This window comes from Hemitrygon akajei, chromosome 14 (genome assembly GCF_048418815.1).
Source record: "Hemitrygon akajei chromosome 14, sHemAka1.3, whole genome shotgun sequence".
Lineage (NCBI taxonomy): Eukaryota > Metazoa > Chordata > Chondrichthyes > Myliobatiformes > Dasyatidae > Hemitrygon > Hemitrygon akajei.
This window is the reverse complement of record NC_133137.1, coordinates 67,087,750-67,106,659: the sequence shown is the minus strand read 5'-3', so window position 1 is coordinate 67,106,659 and position 18,910 is coordinate 67,087,750. Positions and strand designations below refer to the sequence as shown.

Genomic DNA, 18,910 nt, shown 5'->3' with positions numbered 1-18,910 from the left:
ATCGCTACAATATCCTATTGGATTTTTTTTGGAAAGAAGATTTATGGCTCAAGTTTGACTGTTTAAATGTCAAATTAGATATTTGACTGTGAAAAGAGGATAAAGGGATTTGTTCCTTTTATCTAATATTTGGTTTTGGTGTTTCTTTTTGTTGTTTCTTAATTTACTAACTGGTAGTTTTCCTTCCTATTAATAGGGTTTCTTTTTATATATATATATATCCGGGAGGGTTTAGTTACTTATGATATTACTAATTAATATTTCTGTAAAATTTAGTTCAGTTAAATATACTATTAACCCTTCTTTTTTAAATCTGTTTTATTATAGTGATATATAACTGAATTTAATAGTTTTCTTAGAGATTTAAAGCTTAATTTAAGATTGCGTTGGTTTTTCTCTTTAAGAGATTATATTATTTCGGTTCTTTTTTGTTTAATACATGACGGAATGTAAACACTTGCTGAGACGTTACTGTCTTTCTTGCAAGGTCATCTTATTTTTTGTGTACAGGCACTCGGGGGGGGGGGGGGTGGGGGGAGGGACGAGACAGACAGAGCGGCCCATGGCTTCGCATCTATCTTAGTTCGCTTGCCTTTTTTTGGGCTTTTGGGAGGGTGGGCGGGTTTAGAGTTAGGAGTTTTTTCCCATTGGGTGGTTCCGGAGCATGTGTGTTTTCTATATGGTTGTATTCCTCATCACCGCCATCTTTGATAATCCTGTATTGGTATGTGCTCTGCGCATGTATAAAGTAAATTAGAATAAATTTATACTATGGCAGTCAAACGGATTAATGTAATAAGTTGGAATGTACGTGGTTGGAATCAACCTATCAAACAAAAAAAGACTTTTAAAATTATTAATCGATTCCAACCTGATATAATTTTTGCTCAGGAGACACATATCAAGCCGGGAGATCACAATAGGTTTTTTAGATGGTGGAATGGTCTGCATTTCCATGCTACTTCACAAAGTAAAACTAAGGGCGTATCTATCTTTATTAAATCTAATATATTCACTCAAGAGGATGTTGAATCAGACTCTAATGGTAGATTTTTAATTGTTAATGGAGTGATTTGTCATAGAAAGGTTGTTTTGGTTAATTTGTATGGTTCCAATTTAGATAATCCTTTTTTTAAAAAAGTATTCGCTTTATTGCCAGATTTAAATGAGTATTTGTTAATAATGGGTGGGGATTTCAACTGTTGTTTAAATCCTGTGATTGATAAGAGTTCAACTAATCAGAGACTTCCAAACCGCTCTGCATCAGTTATCAACTCCTTTTTGATCGATTTTGGGTTGATTGAATTATGGAGGCATTTATACCCTGATAATAGAGAATATTCCTTCTTTTCGCATGTCTACAAAAATATTCGAGGATTGATTATATTATAATTGATCCCCACCTTTTGCCTAATGTTAAAAACTGTAAATATGATGCTATTGCTATATCTGATCATGCGCCTTTGAGTTTGACGATGTCATGTTTCTCCGTCCACCATGGCACATGTCTCAGATTTTGTTGCAAAACTCTGATTTTATCAGTTTTATCGAAAGCCATATAAAAGAATTTTTTCTTTTTAATGATATAGGAGGTATGTCCAAATTAATTATATGGGATACATTCAAAGCATTTTTACGTGGTCATATTATTTCTTATACAGCTAAACTCAAAAAACAGACAAAAGCAGAATTAGATAAAATTTCAAAACAAATTAAAGATTTAGATAATGTCTATGCGGTTTCCCCTAATATTGACTTATTTAAAACAAGGGTGGAACTTCAATCATAATATAATCTATTATTAACTCATCCAATTGAAGGTTATCTACTTAAGTTAAAGAGCCAATTTTATATGTTTGGAGATAAAAATAATAAATTACTTGCATTTCAGCTAAAATCGTCTGGAGCCAAAAGGCAAATTTTGAAAATTCATAGAAAGGATGGTACCTTGGCTCGGGATATGAAGAAATCAATAAGATTTTCCAAGATTTTTATACTGAACTTCATAAATCTCAATCTTCAGTAGATTCTTCTGAAATGAATGTTTTTTTACGAAAGATTGTTTTCCCTAAAATTTCTGCTGAGGATCAAAAAACTCTTGATGCCCAAATTACTGAATCCGAAATCCATAAAGCTATTTTTTCAATGTAATCTGGTAAGGCCCCGGGACTTAATGGTTATCCTGTAGAATTTTATAAAAAATTTGGAAAACTGCTTTCTCCATATATGTTGGAGATGTTTAAAGATTCTTTTGTGAAAAGTGACTTACCCCCTACTTTCTATGAAGCTTCTATTTCTTTAATCCTCAAAAAGGATAAAGATCCTACTGATTGTGCCTCATACAGACCTATTTCATTACTGAATGTTGATGCTAAGATTCTCTCAAAGATAATGGTCAATCGGTTGGAGAGTCTTTTGGGTAAAATCATTTTTAAAGATCATACAGGCTTTATAAAGGGTCGTTATTCTTTTGCAAATGTTCAGAGATTATTTAATATTATATATTTGCCCTCTTCTAAAACTCCACAATGTGTCATATTTTTGGATGCTGAAAAAGCATTTGATCGAGTTGAATGGAAATATTTATTTACTGTTTTAGAAAAATTTGGTTTGGTATTAATTTTAATAATTGGATTAAAATGATATATAAAGCTCCTGTTACTACTGTTGTCACCAATAACTGTAGGTCTCCCCTTTTTCAGCTATCACAGGGGACAAAACAAGGTTGTCCATTAAGTCCTTTGTTATTTAACTTAATATTAGAACCCCTTGCTATTGCTCTTCGTGAAGCTAGAAATATTCATGGGATTTTTATGAATGGGACCATGCATAAGATCCGTCTTTATGCTGATGATTTATTGGAATATATATCTAAGCCTGAAGAATCTATTCCTGCTTTGCTAAAATTATTTGACAAATTTGGAGATTTTTCAGGATATAAAATAAATTTTAGTAAAAGTGAATTACTTCCTTTAAATGAAGTTGTCTCTAAATATGATAATATTCCTTTCAAAGTTACAGATTCTTCTAGATATTTAGGTGTCAGAATTACAAAAAATATAAGGATCTTTATAAAGCTAATTTTCCTCCTTTAATGGACTCTATGAAGTACTCATTTGGTAAATGGAGCCCACTTACATTTTCACTTGTTGGTCATATTCATATAGTTAAAATGATGATTTTACCGAAATTTTTATATTTATTTCAGAATATTCCTGTTTTTCTGACTAAGACATTTTTTGATCGGATTGACTCTATTTTTCTATCTTTTATTTGGCATAATAAAAGACCAAGGATCAGTAAAATCATTTATAAAAGTTGAAAAAGGACAGAGGTCTCACTTTACCTAATCTAAGAATGTATTATTGGGCTGTTAATTTGCTATACATGTCCTTTTGGTTATATTGGGGTGATAGAAATGACTGGCCAGTTTGGGTAGACCTGGAACTGAGAGCTGTGAAACAGTTTTATTTAATTTCATTATTAGGAGTTGCTCTACCTATACAATTAGCTAAAGTTGCTAATTTAAATTTATATCCTGTGGTTAAGCACTCTTTAGAAATTTGGCTCCAGTTCCGCAATTTTTTTAATCTTAAAAAATTTAAACTTTGTAGTATAGTTTATCATAATTACTTTTTTAAACCTTCCTGGAGTGATCCAATTTTTTTACTTTGGAAAAATAAAGGTATTAAGTCTTTTTTGGACTTATTTAAAGAAGGCAGATTGATGTCTTTTGAACCATTAGTCGATAAATATTCTCTTTCATATTCACACTTTTTACAATATCTTCAAGTTAGACATTTTTTACAAAAATATTTAAGTAATTTTCCTTATATATTGGTGGCTGACTTGTTAGTCACTGTTATGAATATGAACCCCTTGATGAAAGGTTCTATTGGAAGAATTTATAATTCATTATTACAATGGGATAAGTGTCCTTTACTTAAGATTAAACAGGATTGGGAGAAAACTCATTTTGACTTTTATATGGCAGGATTGGATGCGGATTTTGAAGTTGGTTAACTCTTCTTCGGTCTGTGCTAGTCATTCACTGATTCAATTTAAAATTGTACATTGTTACCATTGTACAAAAGAGAGACTTTCTAAAATATTTCCCAATGTTGACAAGTATTGTGATAGATGTAAAACTGAGACAGCTACACTGACACATATGTTCTGGTCATGTTCTATATTAAAACCGTTCTGGAAGTCAGTTTTTTTGACAATTTCTAAAGCACTTAGAATCAATTTACAACCTAATAAATTGATTGTGCTTTTTGGAATAAATCCTCAAAATATTCACGGTATTTCTCTGTCTGACCAACATGTTATTGTGTTTGTTACATTGATAGCTAGGAAGGCCATTTTGTTGAAATGGAAGGATATATTAGCTCCTACTTTGTCACAATGGTTCTCTCAAGTGATGCTGTGTCTCAGTTTGGAGAAAATTAGAAGTCGAACCTTTGAACCTTTATTTGATTTTGAGAAGAGATAGGGCTCATTTGCTCGTTACTATCATTTCAGTTAACTGAAAGATTTCCTCCACGATCTAAGTGTAAATTTTGTTCGATATTTTTTTCTTCTTGTTGGCGGTTTGATGTTTATTTTTAGAAGCTTTCCGTATGATGCATGGCTCCAGGATTGTACCCCCAATGGGTTATTTTTTTTCTCCCACTTTTCTTGCTTAGTAGGGTTTTTTTTAATTGACAAAAATTTTCAATTTTTAAGATAATTTTTTTTGAGGTACTTCGATGTACCTGTGTATTTTTGAATAATAATAATAATAATAATAATAATAATAAAAATATTTAAAAAGAAAAGAAATCATTACATTATTGGGCATCATGGTAGCATAGCGGATAGTGCAACACTATTACAGCTTGGGGAGTCGGAGTTCGGAGTTCAGTCCCAGTGCCCTCTGGAAGGAGTTTGTACGCCTTCCTCGTGGAATGCATGCGTGTTCCCCGGAGATCCAGCTTCCTCCCACAGTCCGAGTTTGTACTGAGTAGGTTGATTGGACATTGTAAATTGCCCCACGATTGGATTAGGGTTAAATTGGGGTTGTCAGCGATTGCTGGGTGGGTTAAAGAGCTAGAAGGGCCTATTCTGCATGGTATCTCTAAATAAATAAATCGTATTACCAAAATAAAGGCCAATAATTCATGTTTTAGACAGTTCACAAATTAATCTGAATGGTAAGAAACTAACAGGTGGCTGAATGTATTGGGGAGGGGAAACCAGAGTGAGAGACTGTGACAGAACTGATGCATGCACAGTCAAGAGGGAAATATGAATAGCATTATTCTAGAGCACAGTCCAGTGCTCTTTCCATGTGTTCAATGGGAGTTAATTTTATGCATTGATTTAGCAGTCAGGTACAGTTTGGAAGAATTAAATACTTTACCTCTTGTGTGACCTTGTAAAACTTCAGGCAGTGAGATGTAAAGCTGCATGAGGGGAGATGTTTGCACTTGCATTTTCAGTCCAAATGCAGTTGCCACTTGAAGGAACATGGAAGACTGTTGAAATATTATTATATCAGCTGTAAAAAGAGAAACAAATAAAAGTTTTGTTAGTTTTGTTGCTATTTATTTAGTAAGTGAAACAAGATTATTTTCTTTTACCTGTTCTAAGGGGAAGACCAACTTTATTCCCATCAGAATAAACATTACCATCACTAGTAAATGTATAATGGCTCTACACAAAAGAGAGAGAAGAAAAGGAATATTTGTTTTGTAATTTCTGAAACACGCCACAAACAGAAACGATATGATTAAATAGAATTGTATATTTTCACCTGCTGGTTGGAGAGTACCACACGGTGTAAACACGTCTCTTTAAATGCAATTTGACATGGCCTCACTTCAATCACTACATTCCATGCATTTGTCTCTGCGTAAAACTATAAAACACAAAAACACGTATTCTGTCAAATTGATAGTGAGTTAATATATTATTGACTCCAAACTCTGAACTAATCCAAATTTCAGCATCTTAATTAAATTTGTATGAAGTTTAAAGCTTATAAATCATTTTCACTGTACTTCTATAAAATGCATTGTAGTGCAATTGTCTATGTGGAAATAATTAAGAATTTTGAATTTAGTGGAAGTGTTATTTATTTTAAAAGAGGCAATTCGATGGTAATACTTAATTCAAATATTTCTCACCCTAATTTGTTCTTTCCCATAAATGTGGTTTTTACTTTCCATTAGTGTATTCTTGCCTCTCACCACAACCACTCAAGGTGACATAACTTGTTCCAGTTTAATTTCCTCGAGTTAAAGAAGTTTCTCCTCAATTTCCCTGGTTTTATTAATTATTTCCTCATAGTTATGAATTAGTCATGGATTTCCTGTCAGGATTACTTTCCTAAGGTTTGATTATACACAAATGTACATGCACAAGAATATACACACATGAAAGGATACTATATCTTGCTTGCATCCTTGATGCATGCCAGAATTTTACACATTATTAAAACTATTTAATATATATTTTAAGTTTTTAGTTGTTAAATATGCATCTACTGGACACGTGATTTTCACTCCCCGTAGGCACTGGAAGTTCAGAAATAACAAAGGTAACCCCCCTTTATTCCTTAAAGGTATGCCCCACTGCCTAAGTAATCAAAATTGGGCATAAATAGATGGAACTTTGCCTAATTTTGGACACATCTTGCCTTATTTTCCTTCCTCCCTAATAGCACAGGAAATGAGATCTTACGTACAACAACAGCATAGTAAGAGCAATCTCCTTTCATTGTGTAATATTTATTATCAAATGTTGTTATGTGAGATCCCTCTTCAATTTTGCATCTTCCAGGGCAGCTGATGTCTGAACAGTTCCACATTCCACTATGACAAATACTAATAAAGAAAAATGTAACCGTTAGAAATTTAGCAAATAATTCAGTGTTTTTATATGAAAAATCTGAGATCTGATGTAATTACCATGTATGACAAGAGGTGTTTCTTATTTGTCCAGGTTCATAAATCTTTCCACCATATTCACAAGGACACGCACTTTTTTTGATGCACCAACCCGATCCTCTTATGTCATCGAGGACAGTGCCTGGGTTGGATAAAATAAGTAAACAATGGCATCTTGGTCCAACAGAGAGTGTGGCTTTCTCTTCAATTGAGAATAATTGTGACCGTTGTTATTGCAACAGAGAGGAAGGTTGGCATTTTATCAAAGCTATTTTAGAGTAAGTTCAGTAATAAATTTCCTGATAAGTTACAAACAAAATAAATTTGTCCTATCGAAGAGTCTCGGCCCAAAACATCAACGGTACTTTTTTCCATAGATGCTGCCTGGCTTGCTGAGTTCCTCCAGCATTTTGTGTGTGCAGATTTAAAGGTTAAGGTTTTCCCTTTAACCTTTCTCAGTTCTGTTAAAGGCCGTCAACCGGAATAATAGAAATGTGTGTGCTGATAAGTTACAACACTATTTTTGTGTAGAACTTAAATCTTATTGTGAGCAGGCACTGATTTTTTTGAAGTCACAGTCTCTGCTCATTCTGATTTTACTCATCATATTAGTGGATTTATGGCCAAATTTGCCGATGATACAAAGATAGGTGGAGGAGCGTGTAGTGTTGAGGAAACTGAGAGCCTGCAGAGAGACTTAGATAGTTTAGGGGAATGGGCAAAGAAGTGGCAAATGAAATACAATGTTGGAAAGTGTATGGTCATGCACTTTGGTAGAAGAAATAAATGGGCAGACTATTATTCAGATGGAGAGAGAATTCAAAATGCAGAGATGCAAAGGGACTTGGGAGTCCTTGAGCAGGATACCCTGAAGATTAACCTCCAGGTTGAGTTGATGGTGAAGAAGGCAAATGCAATGTTGGCATTCATTTCTAGAAGGTATAGAATATAAGAGCAGGGATGTGATGCTGAGGCACTATAAGGCACTCATGAGACCACACATGGAGTATTGTGTGCAGTTTTGGGCTCCTTACTTTAGAAAGGATATACTGACTTTGGAGGGGGTTCAGAGAAGATTCAGGAGAATGATTCCAAGAATGAAAGGGTTACCATATGAGGAATGTCTGGCAGCTCTTGGGCTGTATTCCCTGGAGTTCAGGAGAATGAGGGGGAACCTCATAGAAACATTCTGTATGTTAAAAGGCCTGAACAGATCAGATATGGCAAAGTTATTTCCCATAGTAGGGGAGTCTAGGGCAAGAGAGCATGTCTTCAGGATTGAAGGACATCCATTTATTAGAGAAATGCAGAGAAATTACTTTAGTCAGAGGGTGGTAAATCTGTGGAATTTGTTGCCATGAGTGGCTGTGAAGGCCATGTCATTGGGTGCATTTAAGGCAGAGATAGATAGGTTCTTGATTAGCCAGGGCATCAGAGGGTATGGGGAGAAGGTAGGAGAGGGGGATGACTGGAAGAATTGGATCAGCCCATGATTGAAAGGCGGAGCAGACTCAATGGGCTGAATGGCCTACTTCTGCTCCTATATCTTATGGTCTTATATCAACTTTCAGGTATGTTTTCCCAGTTGAATTGCTTGCTATCTTTAAAGAGAATGTGGCAATGATACCAATTAGCCCACTATAAGTAGTATGGGCTGTACATCAATTACCTGCAGTGTATATTTATCTATAGCAAGAGTGTAACCTATCTTGAGTGATAATGTCTGTCAGTTTTACTAACCATCAAAACAGACAAATGGAATATAATTTAACCAAAGGTCTACATCTCTAAAAGCATAACTTTTCCTCAACAGGATGCTTGATTTGTGTGTTATTATGAATGACTGAACATTTATTATTTCTCTAGCAACCCACACAAAATGCTGGAGGAACTCAGCAGGCCAGACAGCATCAATGGAAAGGACTACAACTGACGTTTCAGGCCGAGACCCTTCATCAGAACTGGAGAAAAAATATGAGGGGTCAGAGTTAGAAATTGGGGGGAAGGGAGGAAGAAACACAAGCTGATAAGTGAAACCAGGAGGGGGGAGCGGTGAAGTAAAGAGCTGGGAAGCTGATTGATAAAAGAGATACAGGGCTGGAGAAGGGGGAATCTGATGGGAAAAGACAGAGGGCCATGGAAGAAAGAAAAGGGGGAGGAGAACCAGAGGGAGGTGATGGGTAGTTAAGGAGATGAGGTGAGAGAAGGAAAAGGAAATGGGGGAATGGTGAGGAGCGGGTTGCAATTACTGGAAGTTTGAGAAATTGATGTTCATGCCATCGGGTTGGAGGCTAACCAGCCAGAATGTAAGATGTTACTCTCCAACCTGAGTGTGGCCTCATCGCGACAGTACAGGAGGTCATGGACTGACATGTCCGAATGGTAATGGGAAGTGGAATTAAAATGGCTGGCCACTGGGAAATCCCGCTTTTTCTGGCGGACAGAGCGTAGGTGTTGAATTTTTTTTTAGATAGTTACCTTCTGGGCATTCGCAAGTATTCACACATCTGTCACATTGTTGCTGTGATTCTGGGTCGGAGCAAGAGGGTAAACACAGAGCACCGCATTCCTTGTAGAGTTGGTTTCCAGGACAACTAGGGATTACTGGTTAGACAAGTTATACGTTTGTGTAAATCTCAGAATGCTTCAAGAATAGGGTTATATATTTCAGCATTAATATTACATGTTTATTGATTTAACTCTTACCACATGTAACCTTTGATCTCCATTGTTCCCAGAAGTTCTGCAGGGGGTTTTCATGTTCACTATAAACAATAAAGACTTATAATAAATGAGTCACATTACTAAATATTTTTTCTTTATCTGAAATGTGTTATTTCTATCATTTATACTGTATATAATTTCATTGTTTCTCAATGGTTTTAATGAAGTGATTATTCCACAGGATTCAGGACCAGTCCCGCCATTTGCAAGGTTTCATCATGTTATGCCATCAAGTTGATGGCACTTACTTTCTATCTATCTATCTATCCATCCATCCACCTACATACAGCATGGAACAGATCTTTCAGGCTCTTCATAAGAACATGTGAAATAGGAGCTGGAGTAGGGCATCTGGCCCATCGAGCCTGCTCCACCATTCAATAAGATCATGGCTGATCTAGCAATGGACTCATCTTACCACAGAACTCAGCATGCCCCAAGTTAACCCTAGTCTATTCACAGAACAATTTACAATGACCATTTAATATACCAACTGTTGGGTCTTTGGACTGTGGGAGAAAACTGGAGGACCCAGAAGAAACCAATGCAATCACGGGGATAACGTACAAACTCTTAACAGATAATAGCCAGAATTGAACACGGGTCACAGGTACTGTAAAATGTTGTGCTAACCACTTCACTACCGTGCTGCCGCAGTTACTTATTATGTTGGACTCAGGGTAGGTAATGTATGGCTCTTTTAAGCTTAATTCCCAATATTTGAGGGAATCGTCAGATAGTCTGTAAGATACTGTCTGAAGAGAAAGTTGTTTTTCACAAGCACTTCCATTGTTTTGAGGCCAGGCTAATAGAGATAGCAAAGTGGATTAGGCAGTCCATCCAAGTTATTGATACCGGACTCAGTTTGAGTGATGCAGGCATTCTTGTGTTCTATCATATATCTACAGCACAGGAAATGCTGAATATGTGCTTACCTTAGAAATTACCCAGGGTTGCCAATAGCCCTCTATTTTTCTGAGCTCCATGTAGCCATCCAGGAGTCTCTTAAAAGACCCATCATACCCACCTCCACTGGCAGCCCATTCCACTTACTCACCACTCTCTGCTTAAAAAAACGTATCCCTGACATCTCCTCTGTACCTACTCCCAAGCACCTTAAAACTGTGCCCTCTCATGCTAGCCATTTTAGTCCTGGGAAAAGCCTCTGACTATCCACACGATCAATGACTCTCATCATGTTATACATCTCTATCAGGTCACCTCTCATCCTCTGCCTCTCCAAGGAAAAAAGGCCGAGTTCACTCAACCTGTTTTCATAAGGCATGCTCCCCAATCCAGGCAACATCCTTGTAAATCTCCTCTGCACCCTTTCAATGGTTTCCACATCCTTCCTGTAGTGAGGTGAGCAGAACTGAGCACGGTACTCCAAGTGGGGTCTGACCAGGGTCCGATGTAGCTGTAACATTACCTCTTGGCTTCTAAACTCAATCCCATGATTGATGAAGGCCAATGCACCATATGCTTTCTTAACCACAGAGTCAACTTGCGTAGCAGCTTTGAGTCTCCAATGAACCTGGACCCCAAGATCCCTCTGATTCTCCACACTGCCAAGAGCCTTACCATATTCTGTCATCATATTTGACTGACCAAAATGATCCACCACACACTTATCTGGGTTGAACTCCATCTGCCACTTCTCAGCCCAGTTTTGCATCCTATCAATGTCCCGCTGTAACCTCTGACAGCCCTCCACACTTTCCACAACACCCCCAACCTTTGTGTCATCAGCAAATTTACTAACCCATCCCTCCACTTCCTCATCCAGGTCATTTATAAAAACCATGAAGAGAAGAGTAGGGGTCCCAGAACAGATCCCTGAGGCACACCACTGGTGACTATCTCTATACAGAATATGATCCATCTACAACCACTCTTTGCCTTCTGTGGGCAAGCCAGTTCTGGATCCACAAAGCAATTTCTCCTTGGATCCCATGTCTCCTTACTTTCTGAATAAGCCTTGCATGAGGTAACTTGTAAAATACTTTGCTGAAATACACACTACATCTATGGCTCTACGTTCATTAATGCGTTTAGTCACATCCTCAAAAAATTCAATCAGGCTCATAAGGCATGACCTGCCTTTGACAAAGCCATGCTAATTATTCCTAATCATATTATGCCTCTTCAAATGTTCATAAATCCTGCCTCTCAGGATCTTTTCCACCAACTTACCAACCACTGAAGTAAGACTCACTGGTCTATGATTTACTGGGCAAACTCTGCTCCTTTTCTTGAAGAATGAAGTGATATCTGCAATCCTCCAATCCTCCAAAACATCTCCCTTCCCCATTGATGATGCAAAGATCATTGCCAGAGGCTCAGCAATCTCCTCCCTCACATCCCACGGTAGTCTGGGGTACATCTCATCCAGACCCGGTGACTTATCCAATTTGATCCTTTCCAAAAGCTCCAGCACATCCTCTTTCTTAATATCTACATGCTCAAGCTTTTCAGTCCGCTGTGTCATCCCTATATTCACCAAGATCCTTTTCTGTAGTGAATACTGAAGCAAAGTATTCATTAAATACCTCTGCTATCTTCTCCAGTTCCATACACAGTTTTCCACTGTCCCACTTGATTGGTCCTATTCTCTCTCATTTTATCCTCTTGCTCTTCACATACTTGTAGAATGCCTTGGGGCTTTCCTTAATCCAGTCCACCAAGGCCTTTTCATGGCCCCTTCTGGCTCTCCTAATTTCTTTATTAAGCTCTTTCCTGCTAGCCTTATAATTTTCTGGATCTCCATCATTACCTAGTTTTTTTTTTAACCTTTTCTAAGCTTTTCTTTTCTTCTTGACTAGATTTACAACAGCCTTTGTACACCATGGTTCCTGCACCCTACCATCCTTTCCCTGTCTCATTGGAACGTACCTATGCAGAACTCCATGCAAATATCCCCTGAACATTTGCCACATTTCTTCCATACATTACCCTCAGAACTCCTGTTCCCAATTTATGCTTCCAAGTTCCTGCCTGATAGCCTCATATTAAACGCTTTCCTAACTTGTCTGTTTCTATCCTTCTCCAGTGCCATGGTGAAGGAGATAGAATTGTGACTGCAATCTCCAAGATGCTGTCCCACTGAGAGATCTGACACCTGACCAAGTTCATTTCCCAATACCAGATCAAGTACAGCCTCTCCACTTGTAGGCTTATCTACATATTGTGTCAAGAAACCTTCTTGAACACACCTAACAAACTCCACCTCATCTAAACACCTCCCTCTAGGGACATGCCAAATGATATTTGGGAAATTAAAATCTCCCACCACGACAACCCTGTTATTATTACACCTTTCCAGAATCTGTCTCCTTATCTGCTCCTCAATGTCCCTGTTATTATTGGCTGGTCTATAAAAAAACACCCAGTAGAGTTATTGACCCCTTCCTGTTCCTAACTTCCACCCACAGAGACTCTGTAGACAATCCCTCCATGTCTTCCTTCTTTTCTGTAGCCATGACACTATCTTTGATCAACAGTGCCACGCCCCACCTCTTTTGTTTCTCTCCCTGTCCCTTCTGAAACATCTAAAACCCGGCACTTGAAGTAACCATTCCTGCCTGTGAACCATCCAAGTCTCTGTAATGGCCACAACATTGTAGCCCCAAGTACTGATCCATGCTCTAAGCTCATCTGCTTTGTTCAATATACTATTTGCATTAAAAAAGACACATCTTCACCATCAGTCTGAGCGTGTTCCCTCTCTATCACCTGCCCCTCTTCCCTCTCGCATTGTCTCCAAGCTTTCGCTATTTGTGAGCCAACTGCCTTTTCCTCCGTCTCTTCAGTTTGATTCCCACCCCTCAGCAATTCTAGCTTAAACTCTCCCCGATTGCCTCAGCAAACCTTCCTGCCAGGATATTGCTCCCCCTGGGATTCAAGTGCAACCCGTCCTTTTTGTACAGGTCACACCTGCCCCAAACGAGGTTCCAATGTTCCAGAAATCTGAATCCCTGCCCCTTGCTCCAATCCCTCAGCCACGCATATATCCTCCACCTCACTTTATTCCTATACACACTGTCACGTGCCACAGGCAGTAATCCCAAATTGACTACCTTTGTGGTCCTGCTTCTCAACTTTTTTCCTAACTCCTTGTAGTCTGCTTTCAGGACCTCCTCCCATTTCCTGCCTATGTCGTTGGTACCAATATGTACCACGACCTCTGGCTGTTCTTCCCACTTCAGGATATTGTGGACGCGGTCCCCGACCCTGGCACCTAGGAAGCAAACTACTATCCGTGCTTCTTTCCTGCATCCACAGAATCGCCTGTCTGACCCCCTAACTATAGATTCCCTGCTGCCATTCTCTTCCTTTCCCTACCCTTATGAGCCACTGGGCCAAACTCTGTGCCAGAGGCACGACCACTGTTGCTTCCTCCAGGTAGGTGCCTCCCCAAGAGTAGCCAAGCAAGAGTACTTATTGTCAAGGGGGACAGCCACAGAGTTACTCTCTAGAATCTGAGTCTTGCCCTTCCCTCTCCTGACTGTGACCCACTTAACCGTCTCCCCAGGCCCCGGAGTGACCACCCGCCTATAGCTTCTATCTATCATCTCCTCACTTTCCCTCACCAGACGAAGGTCATCGAGCTGCATCTCCAGTTCCCTAACATGGTTCCTAAGGAGCTGCAGCTCGATGCACCTAGCACAGATGTGGCCGTCTGGGAGGCTGGGTATCTCCCGGACTTCCCACATCTGACACCGAGTACACCACACTGGCCTCACACACATCCCGTCTGTATTCTACACAGATAACCTACCTCGCCTCGACCTGTTAACAGCTAAGCCCCCTTGAGCCAAAGCCTTCTTACTCTGTCTCCCTCTACTCAGTTGACCGCTCTATAAGGCGTCTCCTTTTAAACTCTTCTCGCTGTTCTCACTGGCTGACGTCCACGCGCTTGCACAGTCGTGCCCTGATCAAACCGCTGAAGGAATAACCCACATGAACATACAGGGGTTGTGGCCACAAGGACTTGGTATTATATATGGTAAGCCCATTCTCCTAGCACTTTTCAAGAACTTTTGTGAAGCTTGTTTTTCTACTCCCTCTTTAATACTTACACCTTTCTAGAGCTTTGTGTCCTTTCTGACTTTTGCTATGAAGTTATACGGGATAAGTTTATCTCATTCTGGGATAAGGGCCAGGGATTTCAACCCCCCCCCCCCACCAGCATTGGCGTAGACTGTAGAAGTTCTCTTGTCACGTGAAGCATATGCACTGATGAGCCCAATGTGCCAATTCCATCCTAAAATGAACCAGAATACAAGAAGAGTTCACCTATCCTTCAAGGATAGTCATTGAATCCCGGTCTAGGTCATTTTTGTTAGTAAAAACTCTCTTCAGATCTGACCCTCCAAAAGAAGGCATACTGACAACCCAGTCCTTTATACTGGGTGCCACGACCCTTTATGTTTCATTCAATATCAATATGAGTTCCCAATTATTCTGTGTCCCAAATATCATGATGCAAAGTGGAGGATGCTTACATGGCTTCAAAGGTTTCAAGGGTACATTTAATGTTAGAGAAATGTATGCAATATACATCACTGAGATATTTTTTCTTCACAACCATCCATGATAACAGAGGAGTGCCCCAAAGAATGAATGACAGTTAAATGTTAGAACCCCAAAGCCCCCCACCCCAGCTCCCCCCTCCCACTGGTAAGCAGCAGCAAAGCAACAATACCCCCTCCCCCACCAGCAAAAAAATCATCAGTACTCCCCACCAAGCACTCAAGCATGACCAACAGCAAAGACACAGACTTGCAGAAACCCAAAGACTACTCGTTCACCCAGTATTCGACATACCGCAGGCTCTCTCTCTCCCTAATAAGGGAAAAAGAGATGTCTATGTTTCACAGCGAGAGGGGAGACATATCTAACAACTCACTGATCTACAATGTTAAAAGTCCTTTGTGTTGCTTTTTCCGAGCTCTGTGCCCAATGAACTCAAGTCTCTGGGCACATCGCCAGCAGCCAGCCCGCTGCTTTCGATTTTCTGTCTCCCATGACACACCGAATTCCTGAGAGGCACCGACCTTTGGCTCACCTGCCTCCAGAGCCACAGAATCCCGGAATTTGGAAGATGTTCTCCTAAGCTGCATCTTTGGCATATCGAATAACGGCCAGTCATGAAACCCCGAGAGTGAACCTTTGAAACCTTTGAAGGCTATTATTCTGGCTGGAGCTTTGTGACCAGTGGTGTTCTGCAGGGATCTATGCAGGATTTGTGATATATATTAATGACATGGATGAAAATGTAAATATGTGGATTGACATAATGTGTGGATTTACAAATCACACAATGATTGTGGAGTTGTGGGCATGTAGAAGGTTGTTAAAAGGTACAGCAGGATACAGATATGACTTGGGATTAGCTTAGATGGGCATCTTGGTGGACATGGACGTTGGGCCAGAAGTCCCATTTCTGTGCTGTATTACTCTCTGACTCCATGACATCCTAAGCCTCTGAAGGTGGGGTTAACAGCGCACAAGTCACCACCTTTAGATAGGAGAAGGATAAAAATACTTTGAGACAAAATTATTAGCTTTGCCAATGACAAGGCCATCAAAGTTTGTAATAATAGTAACATTTCTCAATGCACAGTGAAGCCCATTGTAACAGGATTACATTCTCAACTTTGACATAATAACAATTGATAACTTAATGAAATAATTACCTTGTCACAGGTTGATTTGTACATTGCCTGGATAGCTCTTCGAAAGTGTCACATGCATATTCTTGCTTATCTCCACGAGCACAAACATCCTTTTTACACAATTCCAGGTATTCTCCAGTTAAGGAATACGTATCAAGACATGTGGAAAAGTACAATGATATGGGAGATAGGCAGCTCTGAAAGTGGAAAAGCAGAAGGGAGAATGAGAAATCACGACCTTGTCCTTCATTCTGTGGTTTTTATTGACACTGAAGTGGTCCTTTCCAATGAAGAATTCACTGATACATATCTTTAAAAGTCATATATAACAAATTATTATACCATGATGCAGTGATTGCAGTATGCCTTTTACGCTCAGTTTGACTGACAAAGTTTAAAATTTGAAGTAAATTATTACCAGAATATATATATATATCGTTGAGATTCGTCTGCTTACAGACAACCACAAAACAAAAGACCTTTCAGCTCCAGAATATTTTGACAACAAAGATGTATAATGACAAGGTGCTGTTCATTGACAACAGCTCAGCATTCGATACTATCATGCTCTTGAAACTAATCACTAACCTCCAAGCTCTTGGGCCTCAGTTATTCCCTGCGCAACTGTATCCTCAATTTCCTCATGTGCAGACTGCAGTTAATAAACTTTGGCAACACCATCTCCTCAACACTCACCATCAGCACAAGGGCACCAAAGTGATGAGCACTTAGTCCCTGGCTCTACCACTTCATACTTATGCCATTCTTAAGTTTACTGGTAACACCACTGTTGATGCCAAATCAAAAGTGGTGATAATTGGCAGATTGAAAATCTGGTTGGGTACTGTCACAATAACTACCTCTCCCTCAATGTTAGCAAAACCAAAGAGCTGATTATCAGCTACAGGTGCAAGAAGTTGAAGGTCCATGAGCCAGTCCTCATTAGGGGAACAGAGGTGGGGTATGTCAGTAGCTTTAGCTTTCTTGGCACGGAAGCTCCCCTACTTTCTTAGAAGTTTGTGTAGATTCGGCGTGTCACCAAGAACTTTGACAAACATCAGCAGATGTGCAGTGGAGATCATCCTATCTGGTTGGATCATGACCTGGTATGGAAACACCAGTACCCGGGAATGGAAAAGGCAACACAAAGTGATTGATACAGACCAGTTCATCCCAGGCAAAGTCTTCCCCACCATTGTGCACATGTACATGGAAGGCTGTCAATCGAAACGAGCATACATCATCAGAGGACACCGTCATCCAGGCAATGCCCTCTTCTCCTTACTACATTGGGCAGGAGGTATAGAAGACCTAGGTCCCATGCCACCAGGATCAGGAACAGTTATATCCCTACAACCTTGCTAAACTGCTGTGGATGACTTCAATCTTCTATAGATGACTGAATAATTCCTGTGAGCTGAACTGACTCTGCAAACTGCAGACTCACTTTTATGGACTCCTTAAAATTCATGTTCACAATATTATTTATTTAATTTGCACAGTGTGTCTTCTTTTACATATTGGTTGTCTGTCAGACTTTGTTTATGTATAGTGCTTTGTAAATTCTATTGTATTTTCCTTTTCCCTGTAAACACTCGCAAGTAAATGCAGGATAGTTTATGGTGACATGCACATACTTTGATAACAAATTTACTTTGAACTTTGAATAGCAACTCTTTTTGTGCACTGTATAATTCAGTTTCAGTAAAAGTATGACGTATTAGGGAACTGAAGACTTGCACATGGATCATGATGTGTGCTTTTTCTTACACTAGGTCCTGTGTATGTGTGACATCTAACACACAAGAGCCTGGATTTGTGCAGTGGTAAGCCAACAACATTTAATGTTTGTCTGACACTCATTGTTCTTCAACTGCACATTCATGGTCTGTGCTGTCCTTGGTCCATGCATGCAGAAGACAGCTTTAACTGCGCCTGTCTTGCCCACTTCTCTGTCTCTTTGAAATAGGTCCAAAGCTGATGCTGGAAACCCAGCTCAGTTACGTCCCTTTAAGAAGTTTATTTATCTAACTGCTCAGGAAAGCAACCATCTCCCACCTCAGCCCAAAGCTAGCAATCCTTACACGATGACCCCGAGTCAGCAATCTGCTGTTCGATTGACCCCAACACCGTACAGCCTTCATGCTTCCTGCTCTCACCATCCTCCACACATAACCTACCCAAAGGTCACATTCTCATCACTACCAAATGCAACCTCTATCTACTGATCTTTAACTCCACACCGCACCTTGGGCTACAAAGGCCATGACACGCTGATCCCTGGCTCATTGATTTGCTCTAATCCCTGACTCTGATTACATGTACAAAGGAAAGCATGGGAGTCTGCAAGAAACACCATTTCCAGAGGACACATTGCTGGTGGCCACCCATTTCAATTCTACTTCCCATTCGCATTCTGATATGTCAGTCCATGGCCCTCTTACTGCCACGATGAAGCCGCATTCAGGTTGGAGGAGCAACACCTTTTATACCATCTGGGTAGCCTCCAACCTGATGGCTTGAACATCGATTTCTTGAACTTCTGGTAATTGCCTCCATCCCCCTTCACCATTCTCC

At 39.5% G+C, this 18,910-nt stretch overlaps 1 protein-coding gene across 1 annotated transcript in view; it reads right to left on the bottom strand.

The window, feature by feature from the left end:
* The window catches only part of LOC140738654 (uncharacterized), a 98,723-nt gene that overhangs the window by 61,825 nt on the left and 17,988 nt on the right, over window positions 1–18,910 (bottom strand). Inside the window, exons 7-14 of the mRNA XM_073066273.1 lie at window positions 16,355–16,530; window positions 9,639–9,697; window positions 9,411–9,536; window positions 6,954–7,074; window positions 6,731–6,869; window positions 5,798–5,902; window positions 5,625–5,697; window positions 5,405–5,542 (exon numbers count right to left, since the gene is read on the bottom strand). Coding sequence (XP_072922374.1) covers window positions 5,405–5,542; window positions 5,625–5,697; window positions 5,798–5,902; window positions 6,731–6,869; window positions 6,954–7,074; window positions 9,411–9,536; window positions 9,639–9,697; window positions 16,355–16,530 — 937 coding nt within the window. The remainder of the gene's footprint in view (window positions 1–5,404; window positions 5,543–5,624; window positions 5,698–5,797; window positions 5,903–6,730; window positions 6,870–6,953; window positions 7,075–9,410; window positions 9,537–9,638; window positions 9,698–16,354; window positions 16,531–18,910) is intronic.